At 39.3% G+C, this 21375-nt stretch overlaps 1 protein-coding gene across 1 annotated transcript; it reads right to left on the bottom strand.

Moving 5' to 3' along the window:
* Positions 1 to 1603: 1603 nt before the first annotated feature.
* ISOC1 (isochorismatase domain containing 1) lies at positions 1604 to 16874 on the bottom strand. The gene is made up of 5 exons (XM_048851718.2): positions 15731 to 16874; positions 8911 to 9030; positions 8530 to 8733; positions 8065 to 8181; positions 1604 to 3139 (listed from the first exon to the last, which is right to left on the bottom strand). The coding sequence occupies exons 1-5, from the start codon at positions 16028 to 16030 to the stop codon at positions 2993 to 2995; spliced, it is 888 nt and encodes a 295-aa protein (XP_048707675.1). The 5' UTR covers positions 16031 to 16874; the 3' UTR covers positions 1604 to 2992.
* Between the last annotated feature and the right edge of the window lie 4501 nt (positions 16875 to 21375).

Raw genomic sequence — 21375 nt, 5'->3', positions numbered from 1 at the left:
TGGAAGATTTCAGTTACAAAAATAATCTGACAAATCATTTGGGGAGGAGAGAAGATAAATGAATGGCAATAAAACATTGCATTTGAAAGAAGGGAGGAAGTAACATTTAAAAACCATACAGTTTATCAAGCTTTTAAAACTAAAATCAAAGGTGACATTTTCGTTGTGCATCCCTGCCAGAGGTGTAGAGCCCGATTTTTGGAGTGTTGAGATCAAAGGTAACTGCAGAAGCTCAGCACCTCTGAAAATAAAGCACTTTGACTTCCTTTCCTACTCTCACCTTTGAAATTTTACTCTACAAATATGTCCATTAATGTCAACCAACAATCCACAGATGCATGGAGAACAGAATAGTGCAGTTGAGTAAAAGCATGAAGAAATTAGGGCAAAATTTTCTTCTCATTTTTGTTCCCCTAGGCACAAAATTGGATAATTAATTTTTAATCAGTTTTAGAATCTCACTAAACATACCAGACAATCCAATTGTGCTGATTAACAAGTCTCAAGTGAAAGACAGCAATTTGATTCACCTTGTGCCTCACTTCACATGCAAGCACTCATTTATATGACACTATCTCTCAGTATGCTTTGGGGTGTTTTTTTTAAACTTAGGAAAAAACATAAGTGGGTTTTTTAAAAAAATTAACATTTTTAAAGGCAAAATCTATAAATTCAGCAAGTATATACTAGGTACAAATAGGCATCATTGGTAATATGAATAAGTTTATAAGGATCCTCTATAGTGTTTTCTTTTATTATTCCTGATTGACCTCTCTTGTGGTAAAATCATTGGGATGGACCCATTGAAGGGAAATCTCTGTGGAGTTCTCATAGTGTTTCCTCCAATATTTTTCCCTATCTGTGGGAAGGGGACAGGGTTTAGTTTTCCCCAAACCCTGGCAGTACAAACAATGGATCCAGTCCACAAACCTTATGGATCTCTGGGATCTGCTGGAGGTTGAGGAGACACTGCTCAGGCTCTCGGGTCCCTATGGCTTTAGCCTGGCAGTGTGGCTCCAATGGTTTGATTTTACTAACACTCAATCAACTACAAATACCGGCTTGTGTTTCCAACATAAAATATGGTGCTCTGGAAGGTGGCAACATCTCTCCAAAAATTTATATGCATAAAAGATATTGTTGGAAATTTCCCCCTCCTCACTATTGCAGCTAATATAAATGTATAAATATTGAAGAAACAGAATAATATTTCATGAGATATTTATAGCACTTTTGCACACAGTTGTTGATTTATATAAGTGGACTTTACTCTGCTAGACAGCATGATTAACATAGCAGCCTCTTCCCCCGCCTCCCCCTCAAAAAAGGGTAAAAATAGGTCAGTGATGTGGGACAATGGCTTCTTAAACTCTTCCTTTCCTGCCCCGAGCCACAAGCGTGGTGATCATTCTTCAAATTTTAGAGCACAAAATAAGTTCTCTCAAAAACATAAGCAAATTGGGCCATACTCTGCCCTTAATCTTGGCACCAAATTTCCATGACATCTATGGGAATTTCACAGGCAGCAAAAGCTAGAGTAAGAGCTATGGTAAATAATAGCTTTTAGGATTCTCCATTCCACAAATACCACAAGAGTAAGAGAGACAGTAAATGTTAACATTTTATTTGCTTTAAACATATAAAGGTTATACAATTCTTTTAGAGCCATCTTGTGGGGAAAATAAATCATTTCAAGCAATACATTTACTGTAATTTTTATTCCTAAAAGATCAGTATTTTATACCTAAAAGATCAGTGTTCAATAATTTTTTCATCTCCTAAAAAAAAAAAAAAAAAAACACAACAAAAAACCAAAGGTTCTAAAGTTACATTCTTGTTGTAAACGTTATATAACAAATTTTAACCCATTTGAACATGAAGACAGTGCCTTCAAGAAGAACAATCGTGTTAAAGTTTAGTTCCAGCTACAAAATATATAGCAACAAATTACAGATGTTCCTTTTTAAATTACGCTTTTAGGCTAGATTCCAATCAAATTCCAAAATCAGTGCTGCAGAAGTTTGCAACACACTTGAAAAGTTTTTTCAGGGCTTGCTTGGCTTAATGCAGAAACCAGATGGAGTTTATTAAATCTAGTCATAAAAGGATTAAAAAAATCTGAGGACATTTCTAGAAATAATTAGCCTTCAGTAATTGAAACTGAAAGAATTTAAGATTTTTTTTTCAATTTTAAATGCTGCTAGTCTCCCACTAGCTGTGAATTACTGTAAACCAATCTTTTAGATCATCTCATTAACAAATTGACAGATTTCTTTATAATTTTGAAAGGAGCAGTGACCCAATGATTGCTTCCATCTGGAACTTGTAGTTGAAGTACAGAACATTAAAACAGGATTAGGGAGTCAAAAGTCTGGAATAATCAAGAATCAACGTAGTCCACTTCAGCTACACAAAATAATTAAGCCTAGATTGTTGCTTGAGCTACTTGGTTTGTCTACTGAATAAGACAAGCATTTAGCTTTTATTCTAAAAGACAAACAATGTAAACATGTAGTCCATCTATTTTATACTACTGAAATTCTCTATTAAAATAGTTTAATTTATGCGCAAAGTTAAAGCATATTATCACATCACATTTACCTCAATCAATACAAAAGTGAAGCAAAATATCACAGTACTCTTTTACAAAGTGAACAATCAAGAGATTTCACAGAAATGTGCACTTTTTGGAGAAGTGTAACAATCAGTGGATATAGTACAGACTAACAGGCACCTCTGTTAAGTTTTTTTTTTAAATAAATAATAGAGCATCTGACAATAAAAGCATCTGATGGTACTCAAGGTCTTTGACAGCTGTGATTAAACAGAACACACTGGCACCCAGACAAATTTTGCTAAGGCAAGCACAAATACGCCAACTTTTAGTTTTATAGTTCTACTGAAGTTAGTGTGAGAGTGTGCACGCATGTCTGCTTACAACTTTAGTTCTTCCTTAAAGATGACAATGTGCTGCTCTTTCAAAAAGCCCTCTTTATACTTTGGAAAGGAGCCCTGACTCTGGAGCACTTGCCTTAATGATGTTTTGAATTTCTTTGAATTTTGGATGGTCTTTATCAGCTACCAGCTGCAGCAAGATGGCCTCACTAGTGGTAACTATTATTCCAGTGCGAGCAAGACGCTAAAAGAGAAAAGAACAGAGACAGGAAAAGGTGACACCCTTGCAACTGTGGATAAGCACATACAGTATACCAAATGGAGAACACTTTTAAAATATTCACTAAACAAACAATAAAACCTGTGCTGTTTTGCCCCCAGTATTTACGGATGGGAAGGATAAAACCAGGAGGCCAGTGAGAATTAAGAGCGGTGCGGGGAGGAAAAAGTCAATTCCATTTTGTTATGGAATATTAAGGGGAAGGACAGTCTTGGATTAAAGAAAAGACATGGTACTCAGAAGGGTTTCTTTCTCCAGTTCAGATCTTCTATGTGAATTTAAGCATGTCACTTCCCTCTATGTGAATGTTTTTCCATACATAAAGTGAGGATTATACTCCTCCCACAACACAGCAGTTTTGAAAAGCTTATCTCATCCAGTGTTTAAAAATTTGTGATCCTCAGATAAAAGATGCTATGTAGGTAAGACGCATTATTATAAAGAAAATAAGTTAGCTGCTACTGACGCTGAATTTCCTTTTTCAGAGGTTGTTAGATACCATCCAATACCCTGTTCATGAGATTATACAGTGCCCTGGAACCAGCAGTCTTGTGAAAGTAAGAGAGGAAGACTCTTTTACAAGCCTTAGCTGTTGACTGTAATTCACTCATATTAGTCAGACAGCAATAATTTTTATTAACAATGCAAAGATTATACTTAGCCTGTAATGGGACATTTACACAAAGAGAACTCTTCTGAAAGACTATAAAATGTTCTCAAGATAAAAGTTAAAATTGTTAGGATTAAAAGAAACCACCTATATTTTAAGTTATTTCATACAAATACAATTAAATTCAGTAATGTTCTGTCTAGCTCCAAACATCTTGCAGTGCATGCAAACCCTGGAAGGCTACAATTGCTGTCTGTAACAGCAGGATATTCTAATGTATCCTGGAGAGAGGCTGGCTCCCTCTGCTAGGCCAAAGCTCCACAGCAAAGAGTTATTCAGCTGTTTGGTGACTACATCAGATCCCTTCCTCACTGATATTGTAGATCCCTATTCTGGGTCCTGTCTACCTCCCATGCCCACTATCCCCATGGAGGGGACAGTGGGTAGGAGAGGAAATGCAAAGGAAGTGGACTTTCCAGGCTTGGTCTCTATTGTGAGCAGTGGAGGAAAAAAATACCCTAACCTGTTATGAGGGGTTGGGATCTTTACCCCTTGGTAGCTAGTTTAGGCAGTTGTGGGATACGTATCCCTATATTCATATCCCCCACATTATTGTCGTAATCTTTGTACAGGGGAAAATCACTATTTTTAGCTAAGTGTCTTACCTTATACAGTAAGCATGTAGTTTGTAAAACAACGAACAAATGCAGATTGTTTCCTTCAAGTTAACACTTTCTGCATGAGAGCATGGCTGTAGGTTTTAATCTTAAATTGCAAAAAAGAAGTGCATTCTCCAGCACTGTAGTGAATAACTAATCCACATGAAGGTCACACATATTTTCAGTTAAAGATTTTAAAATATATTGCCGGTAACGTTTCATAGAGTATTTCTCGGTGGAAATGTTCATTATCTAACAACAACAGATACATTTTCCCTGGGCCATATACTTAAACAGATACAAGCAGCAAATGAAATAGCTGAATTTAAGTGCCAAACATGTGGACTTGAGGCTCCCGTTAGAATTCCCAAAATGATTATCAGAGCACTAACTATTAGGGGAGAGTTACAAATCGGAGCTGGAATGGAATGAAAACTGGTTAGGGAAAAACAAGAGACTCACTCACACTTAAAAGCAAAACCAAAAATCCTTATCCAAAAAATGCAAATGATAAAGCACTACCAGAAATACATTTCAGAAGTATAGCTGAAATCTGTGTTCATGTCAGTAATGCATGTGTCATTAAAACAGAATAGCAACAGAGAGTGGGCTGTTAAAGAAATACATTTAAGAGAAGAAAACGCTGAGGGTAAAATTCACCCTGTGAAGAGGTGAGACATAACAGTCGCTATCTTGTGGGCTTAAATGGTTCTGAAAGTAGCATACGCAAAGGTATATGCCTCTTCTCTATAATGGCTAGTAAAAGTGTAAATGACCTAGCTTTGCATTAGCTTCGCAGATCTGCTTTAGGAAACCATTAACCTCTTCAGCCCAAGAGGCAAAACTGTTTTTCCACAGAATGGGCTATTAAATGTCTTAGGAAAAGACTTGGGCACATCTACATGTACAGCGCTGCAGCTTCGCTGCTGCAGCGTGTCCAGTGAAGACACTGTATGCCGACAGGAGAGAGTTCTCCCACTGGCATGATAAAACCATTTCCACAGGCTCTCCCACTGACATAGTACTGTCCACACCATCGCTTATGTTGGTGTAATTTATGTCACTCAGGTGGTGGTTTATTCACACCCCTGAATAACATAAGTTTTGCTAACATAAGCTATAGTGTAGACATAGCCTTAGGGCTTGTTCACACTACCACTTATGTCAGCAACTGAGGAAACTAACAGGAGCCTCAAGATAGCTTGAGTTAGCATTCAAAAATTTTGCTGCTTAACTGATTACTTATACTTGTTCAAACATAACAAAAATCTAACTTATTGTAAAACAAATGTCTTTTAGAGCTTTCTTCATGATGGCAAAAAAAAATCTCAACATGCAGGACTGAATTCTAAATGGGGCTACATAGATTTGTATATATCTAAAAAGTAACAACAAAAGAGGAGACCACAGGATGAAAGTTGTCTTCTTCAGTTTGACTACACTCACGTTTCATGCAGGATTCTCCTTGGTCAGAATCTAAACATTACAGGGCAGTCACCCCACCATGTGGAAGGAGTAATCTGCACAGAGTAGAGCAATGCAGACAGGGCTGAGGGCAGCAGAAAAAAAGGCTGACACTAACATTGGATAGAGTGAAGACCTATTCCTGTTTCGTGCCAGAATGTGTCTCATTATACAGAGTACAATCATTCTGACGTGTATATGGGTCTAATTTGAAAATTTTAAATGCACTGTACAACAATAATTTAGAATCAAATTGTGTTAAAGTGTCTACATAATAGCTTGTAGTTCTACAGTACCCTCTACTAGAGGATCTCAAAGACTTGCGAGCATATTTGAAGTAACACATATTAATGAATTAAATCTACACCACCCCATGGGATAGGTAAATTTAACCTGTAAATCCAGTGAAAGGGAAAAAAATTGAAGGCTTTAAATATTTCTTCTTATGGTGTATTTAGCCTAAACCAGAGGTTATCAAATGTTCTGAAATCATGGAACACATCTTAAGACAATCAGTCCCTTGATCATACAACATTCCTGTATATGCCTTCCTGTTTCCTGGTCCCCATTTCCCCAGCCATGGTCCCTGAAGACAGCATTCAATTCCTCTCCCCTATAATATTAAGCAGCAGCCCTAATATAGGCTCTTCGTTGCACAAAGGAAACTAGAAGCTTGTAGAGGTGGCTGGAAGTGGAGCCAGTAACATGTAACCTGTAGGCTCTCCACAAAGAGCCAGGAAGTGCTCTCTGAACTACATTTTGAGAACCACTGACATTTACCCCAAACTCCTCAAATAAAGAAAAGTTATCTAGAACCAATTAATTTGTCTGAAGTGCCCTTCTAGGAGCTTTGAGTGAGTGCAGCTATCTACTTTTTTATAATTATAATGGATCTATTCTGACTGAACAAAATCCAGGACTTGTCCAGGGCGATTCAAAATCTATCACAATACACAGAACTGTGATTTGTGTGTGCATGCGCGCATGAAAGATATGTGCTGTTTGTTCTAAGCAAATGTACAGAAACAGCAAAACCACCAAAATTTTGTTTTTTTCTGTTGCCGTACATATTAAGTAATAGTAATACTGCATTAGTTTCCAGATGAGTCTGTGACTTATTTTTCTGATAGTAGTCCTTGTGCATCATATGCATTATGTGGCAGATTTCATTAAGCTCGCACTTAATCAAAAAGATACTGCATTTTTATCAAATGCTCAATACTGCTGACTTTACTTAAGCTCTGAGGTTCTAGGAGACATAGAATAAAAAAAGGAGTTGCACACCTTCTAGGTGACTGGTACAAAGTTATGGAATTATTGTTCGTTTTAAGTGTTTAATTTTCAACTATTCTGCTAAAATCCAGAGCAAAAATTCCCATGTTCAGTGCAGATACAGTTCTCTTTTCCATCCTGGATTTTTAACACAACAGTGAAGCTTGCAAGCTAGTTAGAGTACATTGTTTTCAATAAAACCACCATGAAGTTGTGTATGAAATGTAGCTGCACTTTTAAAATTTTCTAGCTTTATGTACTGTCACTTCTGCAACATTTGTAACATATTCAGTTGGACTACCAGAATTTTTCTAATTGTGATGATGAAACTTTTTAAAAATCTGGACTTTAAATCTTTTTAGCTCCTTAGAGGCAAGTAGGAGTTTTACTGAATTTGCTGCCTTTTTTATTTTTTTTTTTGCACATTAGAAGGCACTTCAGAACTGGAGCCCCTTTATACTTTGAAGTGTTTAACGGCAGTAGCATGCCGAGCAAAATACCATTCTGAACTATAAAAAGTTGTATAGTATTTTTATACAGTTTCATAGAGAATTCTGTCTTACGAGGTCACCCAAGGGGCCACGAAAAGTCAGTAGTTTTTTAAAATATCCAACATTTCATGATAAGCTCCCAAATTCTGACCTGATGTCCCCAACCCTGTGCTCTGCATATAGACATGTCACCAAAATGCTTACGTTTTTTAAAAAATCCTGGCCCTCCTGTTGCATGGTGACCTATTCTGTGGACGACTACATGACTAACACCTCTCACTGAGTTAGTCACTTGCTGTAATGCTTGTGACTTTCTCAATGGTTTGTAACAATCAGAGAACCAAACATAGAACCAAGATGTAGAAGAAAGTCTGCCTAAATTATGCATGTTACCTCAAGGGCAAACATTCTGTCCATCATACTTCTTGATGAGGTGGCATCTGCTACAATGTGAACTTCCAGACCTCTGCCAACCAATTCCAACGCTGTTTGCTGGATGCACACGTGAGTCTGTCAGAAAAATACCAGCATTATAAAAGTATTTACAGGATTACCTGGAACTACAGTACAAGATTAAATTAGGGATCAATCCTATAATTTTCCCAAACATTAAATTAATAATTAATTCAATGGGAGTTCTGAATGCAAACTGCATAATTGCAGGATCTGGCCTTGTAAACTCGATTTATATCTAAGTATCTTATGAGATTATCTGCTCTGAACAACTGAAATGATCACAACTTAACCTTTAAGTGGTATCTGGACTATAACACTGATTTGCGCAAAGACATCAATATATAAACACGTTTTCAACCATACTATAGTAATAATACAGTACTATAACAAACAAGTACATACTTCTACTCCAAACAAGACAACACTGCGGACTCCAGGAATATCTGCTAATGCAGCTTCTACTTCTGGCAATACCATAGAAAATTTTGTTTTTGGAAGCACAAGTTTAACTCCTGTTAAATCAATTTCTTGCACAGTGCTTCCAAGGCCTTTGGGATACTGTTCTGTCACAATGACTGGAATTCCTAAAATCCGTGCACCCTGGAGCTGCAAGGAAAAAAAAATCCACAAGAATAAAACAGTTATTTAAGCATGAGAGGAGTGAACGTACAATATTTAAATCTGGACTGTATAAGACACCAGTCACTGGTAGTATCTGTGCATTGATGATAATTTGCAAATATTTTTGTAGTGCAGGGGGAGGGGGAAAATCAGTAAACCTACCAAACGTTGTCCTACACTGATGATATCACCAAAATATTTGATAGCAGGTCTGAATCTTTCTTGCATATCACAACAGAAGAATACAGTGCTTGAAGGTGTCAGGTTGCCCAATGTAGTTATCTGAAAACAAAAATATAGATTTAACATCACCGTTTTAATTCAATTAAATTTTTAAATGATTAGTAAAAAAAAAAAGGAGGAGATTTCTGGAATGAAAAATAGTTTTTTTAAAACTATCAGCATATGGGTTGAATGCATACTGAAGAACAAGAAAATTAGGGGGGAAAAAGGACCTTTAAGAATTTTATTTTATTTTGTTCATTTGTTTTTAAAACTAACATGTGGCAATCAATTAAATATTGACCCAGACATGCAGCAGTGTTGCAGTAACCAACAGGAATCCACAGTTTTATCAAGTGAGAGATGCACTCAGGACAGTTTAAATACACAACGAGACTTGTATACTTTAAAATATAACTGCCAGTCACAGGATTTAACCTTTTGACAAAAATACATCCAATTCTGCAGCCACAACTAAAAGGACATTACTTAAACAAACTTCTCACAAAACTGTTTTACCTACTAATGTTACAAAGTAAAACTTAAAAGCGGTATAACTGAAAGTTTAAAATAAAATTCTCTTTCTATATACTTTGTATGAACTCATTTTCTTTGGTTCTACAGTATAGTCAATGTCTCCTGTTTGTGTGGTCCTTTCACCTTTCAGATAGTTTACTTTTGGGTTTGCTTTGCAGTTCACCTTTACAAAACTTGTATGCGTCCTTTCTGCTTCTTTATGATTCTAAAAATGGCTTCAAGCTTTTTCTAAATATTTTTCTATTTCATCTTTCAAATATGAAATATCAAGGCTGTTTGGTCCTCAATTCCTTCTCTTTGCTGGAGAATCTTGGCCAGATGTTTGTAAGAGGAATGGTGATGTTACTGGGGCAGTACCTCAGAGGCCACACTCATCATACCTTCCCCCTCCCCAGTTTCCTCCATAAAAGGGGTAGATATACTGATTCTTAATGGTAATATTCTAAATGTATAAGGATTCCCCAAAGTTGATTTTGAAATGGAATATATGGTGACCTTTGTGAAATTAATGTGCCGTCTTAGTGCAGTCCACAGTGACCATAACATTTTGTACAAACAGCAGTCTTATGGTATGTCTAAGCTGCAATAAAATGCCCACGGTTGGCCCAAGACAGCTGACCCAGGCCAGTCAGGGCTGTTTTATTGCAATGGAGACATACCCTCGGAGGCCAAAGCTTGAATCAATCTGAAAAACCAACTACTCCCTAATACTTAGGTCTTGTCTAGACTAGGATTTAAAGGTGTGTGTAATTTGGTAATCTAACCATTTTAAATCCTATTCTAGGCAGGGCTCTAGAGGTGGCTATTCTAGATGGGCAGAGAGAGCTGCATCAGGTTACAGTGTCATGTGACATAAGGTCTTTTCAAGATCTTGCTGGGGACCACCTCCACCAAGACAGCAGCAAGGGCCTGATATTCCTAAAGGGGATCAGGGGAGGGAGATGGAATCAAGAATTAAAAAGGTTTATTGGTTTATTTGTTTGGCATTTTTTCCCTTACAGTTCAGCTTTTAAAAGAGCGTATTTTAGTGCTGATAAAACTTGACAGTATGGTGGCTGGAGCCTTCAAACAACTGAACATGTATTTCATGATTAGCAGCAGTGTAAGTTTGGCCACATTGCATTGGAATCCAGAGTTGGAAGGATCACCTCTAGGAGCAAGATGATAGCTTGTTTTACACGTCAATTTACTCTTTGTCCTCTGAGGCTTTTAATAGCACCAGTAGTGTAATGGACACTAAGGGCTGCACTAAGGTGATATGCTAATTTCGCATAGGGCACTATAATAATGAGTTTTTAAGTCTATTTTTGAGATACTGTAAAGCACTGTGACGTATAGAGTACTTGATTTGGTTATGAAAGAGAATAATGTTACAAAATAATGGTTTCCACATAAATGTTAAGACAAAAACCAAAACATTTTGCCAGCAGAAGACATTACTCATGACAATGTTCTGTTATAAATACTTTGTTTCTGTTATTATCATTTATAAAACTGGAAAGTCAAACATCCAAAAGCTAGGAAATGCAGAATGAAGGTTGCTTGTGCATAGACAGTATGATGGAGTCTTTAACTGTATAGTCACACTATTTCACCTTCCAGGACCCCCACATCCATCAGTGCATATAATGGACAGTGCTCAGGGAATGAGGCAGTTGTTCAGTATTTCATTTTGTCCTCTTCATACAATGTGTGGTCCCAAGCTTTGTTTACTGCACACCATGCAAATTCTTCACTGAATACAGCATTATTAATTTCCTCACAGGCTTTTCTATTATACTCACCACACAGAAACATTATTGAATTTACCTTGACAACTTCCCTGTGAAATAGGAAAGTAGTAGCTCCATTTTACAGACAGGGAATTAAAAGATAAAACTGAAGCTGGAGAGGGGAAGGCTGGCAGAGCAGGCAGGGCTGGCAGAGCAACCCAGCTCCACGTCCCTGCAGCTCCTAGGTGGCGGAGAGGCACAAGCGCCAGCTGCCGCAGCTCCCATTGGCCAGGAAGCACAGCTAATAGGAGTTGTGGGGGTGGGGCCTGCAGGTGCAGGCAGCATTGACCTCCCCCCCCCTCAACCCCTCTGCCACCTAGGAGCTGCAGGGCCATGACAGTGGGAGCACCCCACCCCGAGGTAAACATCCTCCCACACTCCCAACCCTCTGCCTCTAGCCCTGACCTCACACACCCAAACTGCTGCTGCTGGCCCAGGGGCTGCCTGAGTCGGGCAGCCCCTGAGCCAGCACCAGCCACTACAGAAGTCATGGAAAGTCACAGAATCCATGACTTCTGTGAGACTTGCAGCCTTGTGTATAACTACTGGTAGACAATTAAGAATTTGACTGGCTGACACCCCGTATTGCAACAATGCAGCATGTCTACATTAGGAATTTACATCAGTGTATGTATACCAGTGTAAGTAAATGCAAGTTTCCCTGATAGACATATCCTAATCTGAAGTGTGTAAAGTAGCTTTCAGAAAAGACCATACAGAGACAAAATTAATACAGAGCGAGGTTACAACCCTTCTGAACTTTGGAGGGATGGAGGAAGGAATTGAATATTTCAGTAGAAGAAACCAGGCAGTGCTGTCCCTTTCTGAGCATTAACTGGTACAGTAATCAAATTTCTCTTCCTTTCCCGATGTCTAAATATCTATCACAATTACAATGAGTTTATGGAAGGAGATATCTGAATGGCTGATGATTAGGCTATGCATATGATAAAACTATACAAGTTAAGGGGTCAGCAATTTGTTGTTATTGGGTTTTTTTAAATCATTTTATTAAAAAAAATTAGGTATCTAGTGCAACCGCCCTCCCTATCACACTCATGCAGATGAAGGACTTTTTTCTTTGACTAACATTTCCCAGTTAATCCGAAACATGCAATTATGACTGTATTAGACCAGAGGTTCCCAACCTGAGATCTGGGAACACTGGCTGCTGGTTCAAGGAGAACTGGCTGGTCACATGGTGATCTTTCCACCTCATTACCAGCTGCTAAATTACATTCAGAAACAGCTAAGATACATCAAAGACTGCTCTAATTTTACCTTTTCATCTAAACAATTACATGAAAAACCTCAGAGATGTAATGGCATCACCAATGAGAGGGCAGGCTGCCCACGAGACTGCTGCTGTACTAAAATGTGATCCACACTATGACAGCGTTTGGCAAGTCTGTATTAGACTAAAATGGAGTAATATGTATATGAGGTTTAACAAGAATGTATTACCAGATATCACAATATTGACTTTTCAAGGTCAAGATAAAAATTATGGCCCAGTTCTTCAAAGAGATGTATGCAGGGATGTCAAGTTCAAGATAAAAGATATGCCCTGGCCCTCTAAGAAGTGAGTGTGGGGGATCCCACTGAAGTCAATGGTTTCAAGATAGGGAACAACCAGCAGAAGTCTTTGCAGAAGTGAGGCCTGTACTTGCGGTGGAAGGAGTCTTATCTGTGTCATTAATGACACTTTAAATTATTTAAACTAATCTTAAAATCCTGTAGTTTTCTTGTCACAATTTAGCTGCCTATTTTGTCTTTAACTCAACTCAGAAAGACCTCATGGGTCAGTTTCATGGAGGGGACCTCATCTTTTCATGTTTCCAACTCAGCAGTATAATGTCACTTTAAATTAACAATGGCTAGATGACTGAAGTCTTTTTCTATCCCCAAACACACAGTAAATTTGAGGATGGAAAATAATTCAGACCTCTAGACATTCCTTCTGTTAATGTTTGTTCCACATAGTATGTTTTCTTGCCTAGTTCTGACTATACCAAATGATGAGGTTTCCATCACTTCCTTGGGAGACTTGGTAAACATAATTAGACAAAGGAACAGATACTAAGAGGGGTCTTTGACACATGAGCAAAGGAAATAACAAAAAATACATAACATTCTGGGCATAGGGAACAGTATTTAGTCGTAAAGCAGTGGTTGTCAACCAGGGGTGCATGTACCCCTGGGGGTACATCAACTCATCTAGATAATTGCCTAGTTTTACAGCAGGCTACGTAAAAAAGCATTAACAAAGTCAGTACAAACTAAAATGTCATACAGACAATAACTTATTTATACTGCTCTATATACTATACACTGAAATTAAGTAAAATATTTATATTCCAATTCACTTATTTTATAATTATATGGTAAAAATAAGTATGCCATTTTTCAGTAATAGTGTATTGTGACACTATTTGTATTTTTATGTATGACTTTGTAAGCAAGTAGTCTTTAAGTGAGGTGAAACTTGGGGGTACACAAGACAAATCAGACTCCTGACAGGGGTACAGAAATCTGGAAAGTTTGAGAGCCACTGAGAAAGAGGGAGTCTGACCTGATAACCTGCTAGGGCACAGGACTCTATTAAGGCTAATTTATGAATAACATCCCAATAAGTATTTTCTGGTGATACAAGGAATAGCCATATTCCAAATAATAAAAATTATTCATTTTTTACATTGCATTTCCAACTCATCCAGAATTTCTGCCTGACAGAGAAAAATTAATTGACTGCAGCTAAAACGTGAACATTCCTCTCCATATAAAATTCAATTTTCATTACTGAAAAATGGTTGACTTTTAAAACTCCCTACACTGGAAAAAGAGAAAAGTGATGCAATTTTGTTCTGAATGCAGTCATTACAGCACGACTGGCATAAATCTCTGGTATGCATGAAGATATCTTACTATGAAAAACACGTACTATATCTGTCTAGCAGTCTGCTATGAAACCAGTGAGTTACTATCCTATAATTTATCAGAAGCAGGACTGAATATAAAACTGGGGACATATAATGCATGGTACAAAGCTCTGGCACAATAAAATTTGTAATTAAAGATTAATCTTTGTTTTCAATGTTGAACCCTGACCCCAACCTCAACTCCACCTTAGCACAAATTAAGTTGAAAGAAAAGAAAAGAAAAGAAAAGAAAAGAAAAGAAAAGAAAAGAAAAGAAAGCACAGGTTGTCTATTTCAAATGACAAATGTTTACTGTTTTATGTACTCGCAAAAAGAAAAGGAGTACTTGTGGCACCTTAGAGACTAACCAATTTATTTGAGCATGAGCTTTCGTGAGCTACCTCACGAAAGCTCATGCTCAAATAAATTGGTTAGTCTCTAAGGTGCCACAAGTACTCCTTTTCTTTTTGCGAATACAGACTAACACGGCTGTTCCTCTGAAACCTGTTTTATGTACTGTACCACCTTTGGGGAAAATATGGTCTGATTCATTAAATATAAAACCAAGATTCAAGCTGTAAGATACATGTGTTTCTGTGAAGTGCATTAGGTTACGGGCTTAATAAGATAAATGTATCCATATAATATGAAATGTAGGTTTGCTGTATTGCTTCCTCACAGATTTAGATTTTGCCTGGTCCGTTCTTTACTCTGCACTGAAGTTTCCCTCAGCCATTGCAATTACAACGCTAGTCAGAAAACATGGCACTCACAGACACTGCTATGCAATCCTTTTTATAATCTGTCTTCTATATTGCGTCATATTTAAAACGAAGACATTTATTGCAACATGTGGAAGCTCTGAGATTTCTTGAGGATAACTGTATTTACCATTTAACTATTTGGGAAATAATAAAAGTGATAAGAACTAATAAATCCTCTCTCTAAACTCTGGTCACAACTGTAAACATAGAATTCTACATGCGCATGTTAAGAGAAATTGGGGTTATATTCCTTCAACATTCATTTTCCAACAGAAATTTTAGAACAGGTTACAGAAGAGAGGGGTGGCTACAGGAGGGGGTTTCAACAGCCTGTGTGGACTTTAGAGGGAAGCAGGCAGTGGGTGTGAAAAGGGGTGTGTGCCTGAGAGAGAGGTGGCTGGGGGCTGTGGCACTGGAACAGTTTTTACAGTGAGGGTGCTGGATGCCATTGAACAAAAACTGTGAAGCCTGTATATAAGGGAAACCACTTCAGCACCCCCGGGGGGTGTGTCTTAAGGAGACCTGAAGCGCGCTGGGAAAGCCGTAGTTTAAAGGAATGGGGGGTGAGGGGAAACCAAGGCAGGGCCCCTGCAGGCTGAGAGATGCCGGGAGTGCACTCATGCAGACAGGGTGGGAGGCGTGCGCTTCAGAGGAGCGAAGGAGTGTGAGTCACCCCCATGTGCTTCAGGGAGCCCATAACTCCGAGCGAGGCAGGCACAGGGAGGGCGGGAAGCTGTGGGACGGGAGCTGGCCCTGGGGTCGCTCTCACCTGTATCTGCAGCGGCACCAGGCGCACCTTGCAGCGCTCGCTGACCAGGAAGCCCTTGGGCAGGTCGATGTACTGGCTCCACTCCTCGGCGAAGAGCTGCACCACGAACTTGCGGTGCATGTCGAGCTGGTCCCCGTAGAGGCTCAGGAACTTCTGGATCAGCAGCTCGTAGCCGGCGCCATGCGGCACGGTCGAGGGCCGGGCGAAGACCGAGAAGCAGAAGAGCACGGGCACCGAGCCGCCGCCAGACCCGGCCGGGCAGCAGCCCCCGCCGCCCGCGGGAGGAGCAGCCGCCGCCATCTTCAGGGGCAGCCGCTCAGGCGCCTCCCTGCGGCCCAAGCTGCCGCAACTGCTGCTCCGCCAGCCGCTCCCGCCCCCAGGCAGACGGGCGGCCCCAAATCCCGGCTCCTGCTCCGCCTCCTCACCATGAGGCCCAGCCCAGGTGCCCCGCTCCCAGCCCAGCGGCGTTTCCCCCGGCTCAAGGGCCCTTCACCCTCAGCCCGGCTCGCTCCCCGCCTGCTAGGAGGAGCCGAGGCCCCGGCCTGGCCGCGCCGCCCCGCTGCTGAGGCAGGCCCTCTGCACGGGGCTGGATGAGCGCCCGAGGACCGGGCCCTGCCGCTGCACGGCCCCAGAGGATCCCCTGGGGCGGCGCCGCGCTCATCTCAGCTGGGCTGCCCTGGCGTCCACGCCTCAGATCCGAGTGCAGGATCGGGGCCTCGTACTGCAGCGCCGGGCCCCACCATTAGCACAGAGAGGACGACACAGATAGCAACCTTCCCCTTTTGCAACTAGGTGCAGTCTCCGCCACGCAAACGTGACCATCTTGGCTACTGCTCAGGACTTGCTACCGCCTGCCAGGGTTGCAAATCAGGAGGGATGGGGGTTTGGTCGAAAACGCTCACGGTTTGTTTCCTCCTTGCTAATGTGCCAAATTGATTGTACTGCCTGGTCCAGGGGTTGTGAATCAGGAGGGATGGGGTTTTGTGGTCGAAAAGACTCACAATTCCCTCCCTCCTTCCTAACGTGCACAGTTGATGTATTTGATGATTGAGAGGTGCGTGAAAAGGGAGGCAAGCTTTGGGGTTTCGGAGCATGCCCATGAGCCCAAGGTAATACCAGAGTGTCCCCTTTGATTTTTTTCACTGGCTACATCCTTGGTTATTTCCAATTACTTGGCTGCCCATGCACCTATCACTGGTCCAGGGATGGTTGCGAATCAGGAGGGATGGGGGTTTTGGTCGAAAACACTCACAATTTGCTTCCTCCTTGCTGCTTTTATAATTTGCATTGTACACATGGACACAAATACCGAGAATAATTTTTTTCAAATAAAAAACATTTATTATAATCTGATATATAAATAAAAATATTTTGGTTGCATTATGTTTTGAACAAGAGGCATTTAAATATAATGGGTTTTTTGTTGTGTTTTGTTTTTTTGGTAAAGAAGGGAACTATGCACATTTTTTGCAGTTGTACTCTTTCTTCTCATCAGTCAGGTAGTCTTGATTGGTTCCTTCTGTAATGCATGGTATAGATGCAAGAATCACACTTGACCTTTGATAAGTAACCGTTGAGTAAATGAAATCACAAAAGTTATAATGACAGGTTTCAGAGTAGCAGCCGTGTTAGTCTGTATCCGCAAAAAGAAAAGGAGTACTTGTAGCACCTTAGAGACTAACAAATTTATTTGAGCATAAGCTTTTGTGAGCTACAGCTCACTTCATCGGATGCACATACTTTGCATTCACTCATGATATTCCTTCCACATGTCAGCATTACCTAACATATGCCTGTCAGCATGATGAAAATGTTTACTGATGTGGAATTTTTATAAGAATCATGATCCTTAGGCAGTTTATGGCATTTATTTCTCATACAATTCTATGTTTCTCACCATCGTGCAATCCTCACTTTCCTTTTCACAGTTGACAAGGTTGCGGTATATGCAGTAGTCCTCCACGCTTTCTTAAAAATAAATATATGAAATGATGAATATGTTACAACCAACACTGAAAATGCAAATCTTGATTTATTAATTAATGTCAATGTTAATTTATTTTTAATTAATGTCAATATTTTAATCCAGTCACTGGTTTGAACATATCTTTTTCTTTTTTGTGAGTCATATTTTCTCAAATTTTTACCGCACCTGTATATAAAACTACCAGTTTCATTCAACTGGTCAATCAATAGCAACTATTCACCCCATTCAAATTTTTGTGTACTTAAAGATATTATTGATTCATAGTCATCATTACAGAACCAAACCTGTGAGATATCCCACTTTAGGGGTATTAAGATAACTGTCTGCTATGTGACATAATTCCACTCTTCCTGTTATCTTCACATGTGCCTCATGAGTCCACAGTATATGGTAGAAAGTAATTACCTGACTCCTACAACACATGATGAAAGAAAAGGCACAATTTCAATAATATTTGATGAATCAATCCCATTAACAAATACATGTTTAGTGGTACTTAAATATACCTCATCACTTATCCAGCTTCTCGGTTTCAGGCAATGAAAGGAAGAGCCATACACTTTTATGTTTCTCACTTTGGCCTCCAGTCTCTCTGTGTGTTTGGTGATCATTATAAATTTGACTAGAAAAAAATATTAACACATATTACATGCATGGTAATACAGTTTCCTTTTTCTCTGTTTTACTACTGTGAATGCCGCCACTTTGTACATGAAAACCTTTAACAGTTCCATTTCTGAAGTATGTTAATCTGTTTAAGAAAGGTGTGGTAACCAATTACCTTTCAGAATCCATTGCTTGTCTTCCACCTCCTTCACAAGCATGTCATCAAAATTGTCATCAGCATCACTTGAATCATTGTTTGAAACATCTTGCCCTACATACTTCTCTTCTTCCATTGCTGTGACCTCTATGTTTTTCACTGTGCTGTCATGGGATACAGTGCCATCCACTTTTCTAAAGTCTTCTGTGGGTGTTTCTGGTTCAGTGTCACTAACTGCAATTTCAGTTCCGATTTTTCCCTCTGATGTGCTTGCAGCAGCTAATGTTGGTGGCTCTTTAAATGGTTTTAAGTGTGCCATACTGTACATGGTTCCTAACCATTTCCCTAAGATGGTTTGTAATTTCACTCTCTTACCCTCAACAGCCGTAATTTTGTATGGTCCAATATACCTAGGTTCCAGTACTCCTCCTTTTCTTGTTCTCTTTCTAGCATTCAGTAACAGAACAGAGTCCCCAACATCAAATGTTATTTCCCCATATTTAGAATTCTTTCTTTTAGCATAATGTCTTTGTCGTTTTTCTTGTGCTTTAGAAATGTTATTTAGGGCCAGTGCAATGTCAGCATCATGTCTCGATTTTCATATTTATGCTGTGCTCTTTGCAGAAATCTTCCCCAAACGTATTCATATCTGGGATCTTTGTAAACAAATGGAGAAGGGATTGTATTTGTAAAATGAAGACACACTGAATGCCATGTATACATGAAAGGTGCTGGTAATAACATACACTTACCGTGTAATTCTCTGAGACTTCTTCTTGAAACACTGGGTCAGCACAAAACATTAGTCAAAAGGGTGAAATTTTTGTTGTTGCGTGTACTTTAGTTTGCAAAGAAAACAAAATGGGGTCAAGTAATTCATCCCAATTACTCCCATTGTCATCAACCATCTTCAGCAGTGCTCTGTAACAAATGCTCATTGATTGATTGGTTTGTTTAAAAAAAGAAAGTCATATGTGTGGTCTTGACTGAAACAGATCAAACATAATCAAAAAGGTGTAATACATAATGAAAAAGACTTTCCATGTAACACATTGCTGTTGAAGATTTTTTTGTGAGTTACATCTTCTTGCATAGCACACTCTACTTACCATTAATACTGTAATATTCCCACCCCTTCACTTACCTTTTTATGGATTTATTAGCGTTTTCAGCCAAGCCATTGGTTTATGCGTGGTACGGGCTGGTGAAGCTACGTTCTATTCTCAATCTTTCACAAATATACAGGTTAAACTGAAAGAAAATAAGTTACACCATAAACTTACATATAGACTTGTATTAAGGAATGTTCCTTTGTGTATTTGCTGTACTTTTATGTGTAATTAGCAACAGGAATAGCCCATCTTTTAATATTTGTTTTGGAAACAAGTCGTTGCGCATTTCTTTATTAGATATGAAGACACCGAAAAATAATTTTATAGGAACACTGATGGTGACCAACAGCAGTTTATTTAAAAAAAAAAAAAAAAAAAAAAGTATGGTGATTGTTTGAGATCAATGGGTGACCTGAGAGTGAGTTTGACTACATAGTACAAATAACCAGAAAAAAACCAGTCATTACCTTATTATTGAATTCCAGACCAAGATCTGTCAGTATCCGCTTTGGGCATCCACGTCGAACAATCATTTTGTACATGCCCTTTGCCACTTCAGATGCTGACTTCTAAGTGGAAAGGCTTCCACCCATATGTCGTAAGCAGAGAATGTAAAGCCCACTTTTAAATACAGAAGAAAAACCAAACAAAAAGAAATACAGGAATGGGTTATGGAAAACCATCCAAGACTAAAGCTGAAGAAATATCCCCAGCCAGTGCAAAGACACAATAGCGGTAATTGCTGCACTATGCTGTGCCACTTGTATGCATTGGACTCGTTTCAAAATCAAAGCCTCATTGTATCGCAGAAATAACAATGGATAATGATAAACAACAATGTGTCTGATTCCAAAATTCACCTTTATGCTTTTCAATTTAATTCCTTTCTCTCTTTCTGGCAAGTCAGACATCGTGCAACCTGGTTTTGATAGAACAATATGATGATATTAACATTTCGTCATGGAAATAGTATTGCAAGGGAACAGAGTTCACATTTGCACACCAAATATATTTTTATATTTCTTTTATACATTTTGAACTTCTATTTCAATTGTAAATAGAGTTCTTCAGAATTTAGTTTCATTACTTTACATACCCAATTGGCAATGTCTTTTGTCATCCCTGGCCAATAGTATTTTGATGTCAGCATATTCCTCGTTTGGAATATTCCTAGATGTCCACCCAGTAGACTGTCATGATATCTTTCAAAGAGTTGTAGGGCAACCTTTCTTCCTTTTGCAGAATGGAACAATGTCCCCTCTGTTGATCGTAGAAGATGGAGCACGGAGGATGATTAAGGTTTCTCGGGGCCCTGAGCTAGAGCAATTGTTGGGCCCCTACCACCCTGTCCACTGGCTGCACCACCTATGGCCCTATCCCTTTCGTCCTCTTCCTCAGGATCTCAGCCATGTTCCACCTAGGCTCCCCACCATTTTGCCTGCCACTTCATCAGATGCATGTAGTGGAAATTCCCAGAGGCAGGTATAAATATACAAGCAAGAATCAGGCTAGGGATAATGAGGTTAGTTCAATCAGGGAGGATGAGGCCCTCTTCTAGCAGTTGAGGTGTGTACACCAAGGGAGGAGAAACTCCTTTTCTAGTTGGCTAGCCATTCACAGTCTTTGTTTAATCCTGAGCTGATAGTGTCAAATTTGCAAATGAACTGAAGCTCAGCAGTTTCTCGTTGAAGTCTGGTCCTGAAGTTTTTTTAGCTGCAGGATGGCTACCTTTAAATCTGCTATTGTGTGTTCAGGGAGGTTGAAGTGTTCTCCTACAGGTTTT

This window comes from Caretta caretta, chromosome 5 (genome assembly GCF_965140235.1).
Source record: "Caretta caretta isolate rCarCar2 chromosome 5, rCarCar1.hap1, whole genome shotgun sequence".
Lineage (NCBI taxonomy): Eukaryota > Metazoa > Chordata > Testudines > Cheloniidae > Caretta > Caretta caretta.
This window is presented reverse-complemented; position numbering and strand designations above follow the sequence as displayed.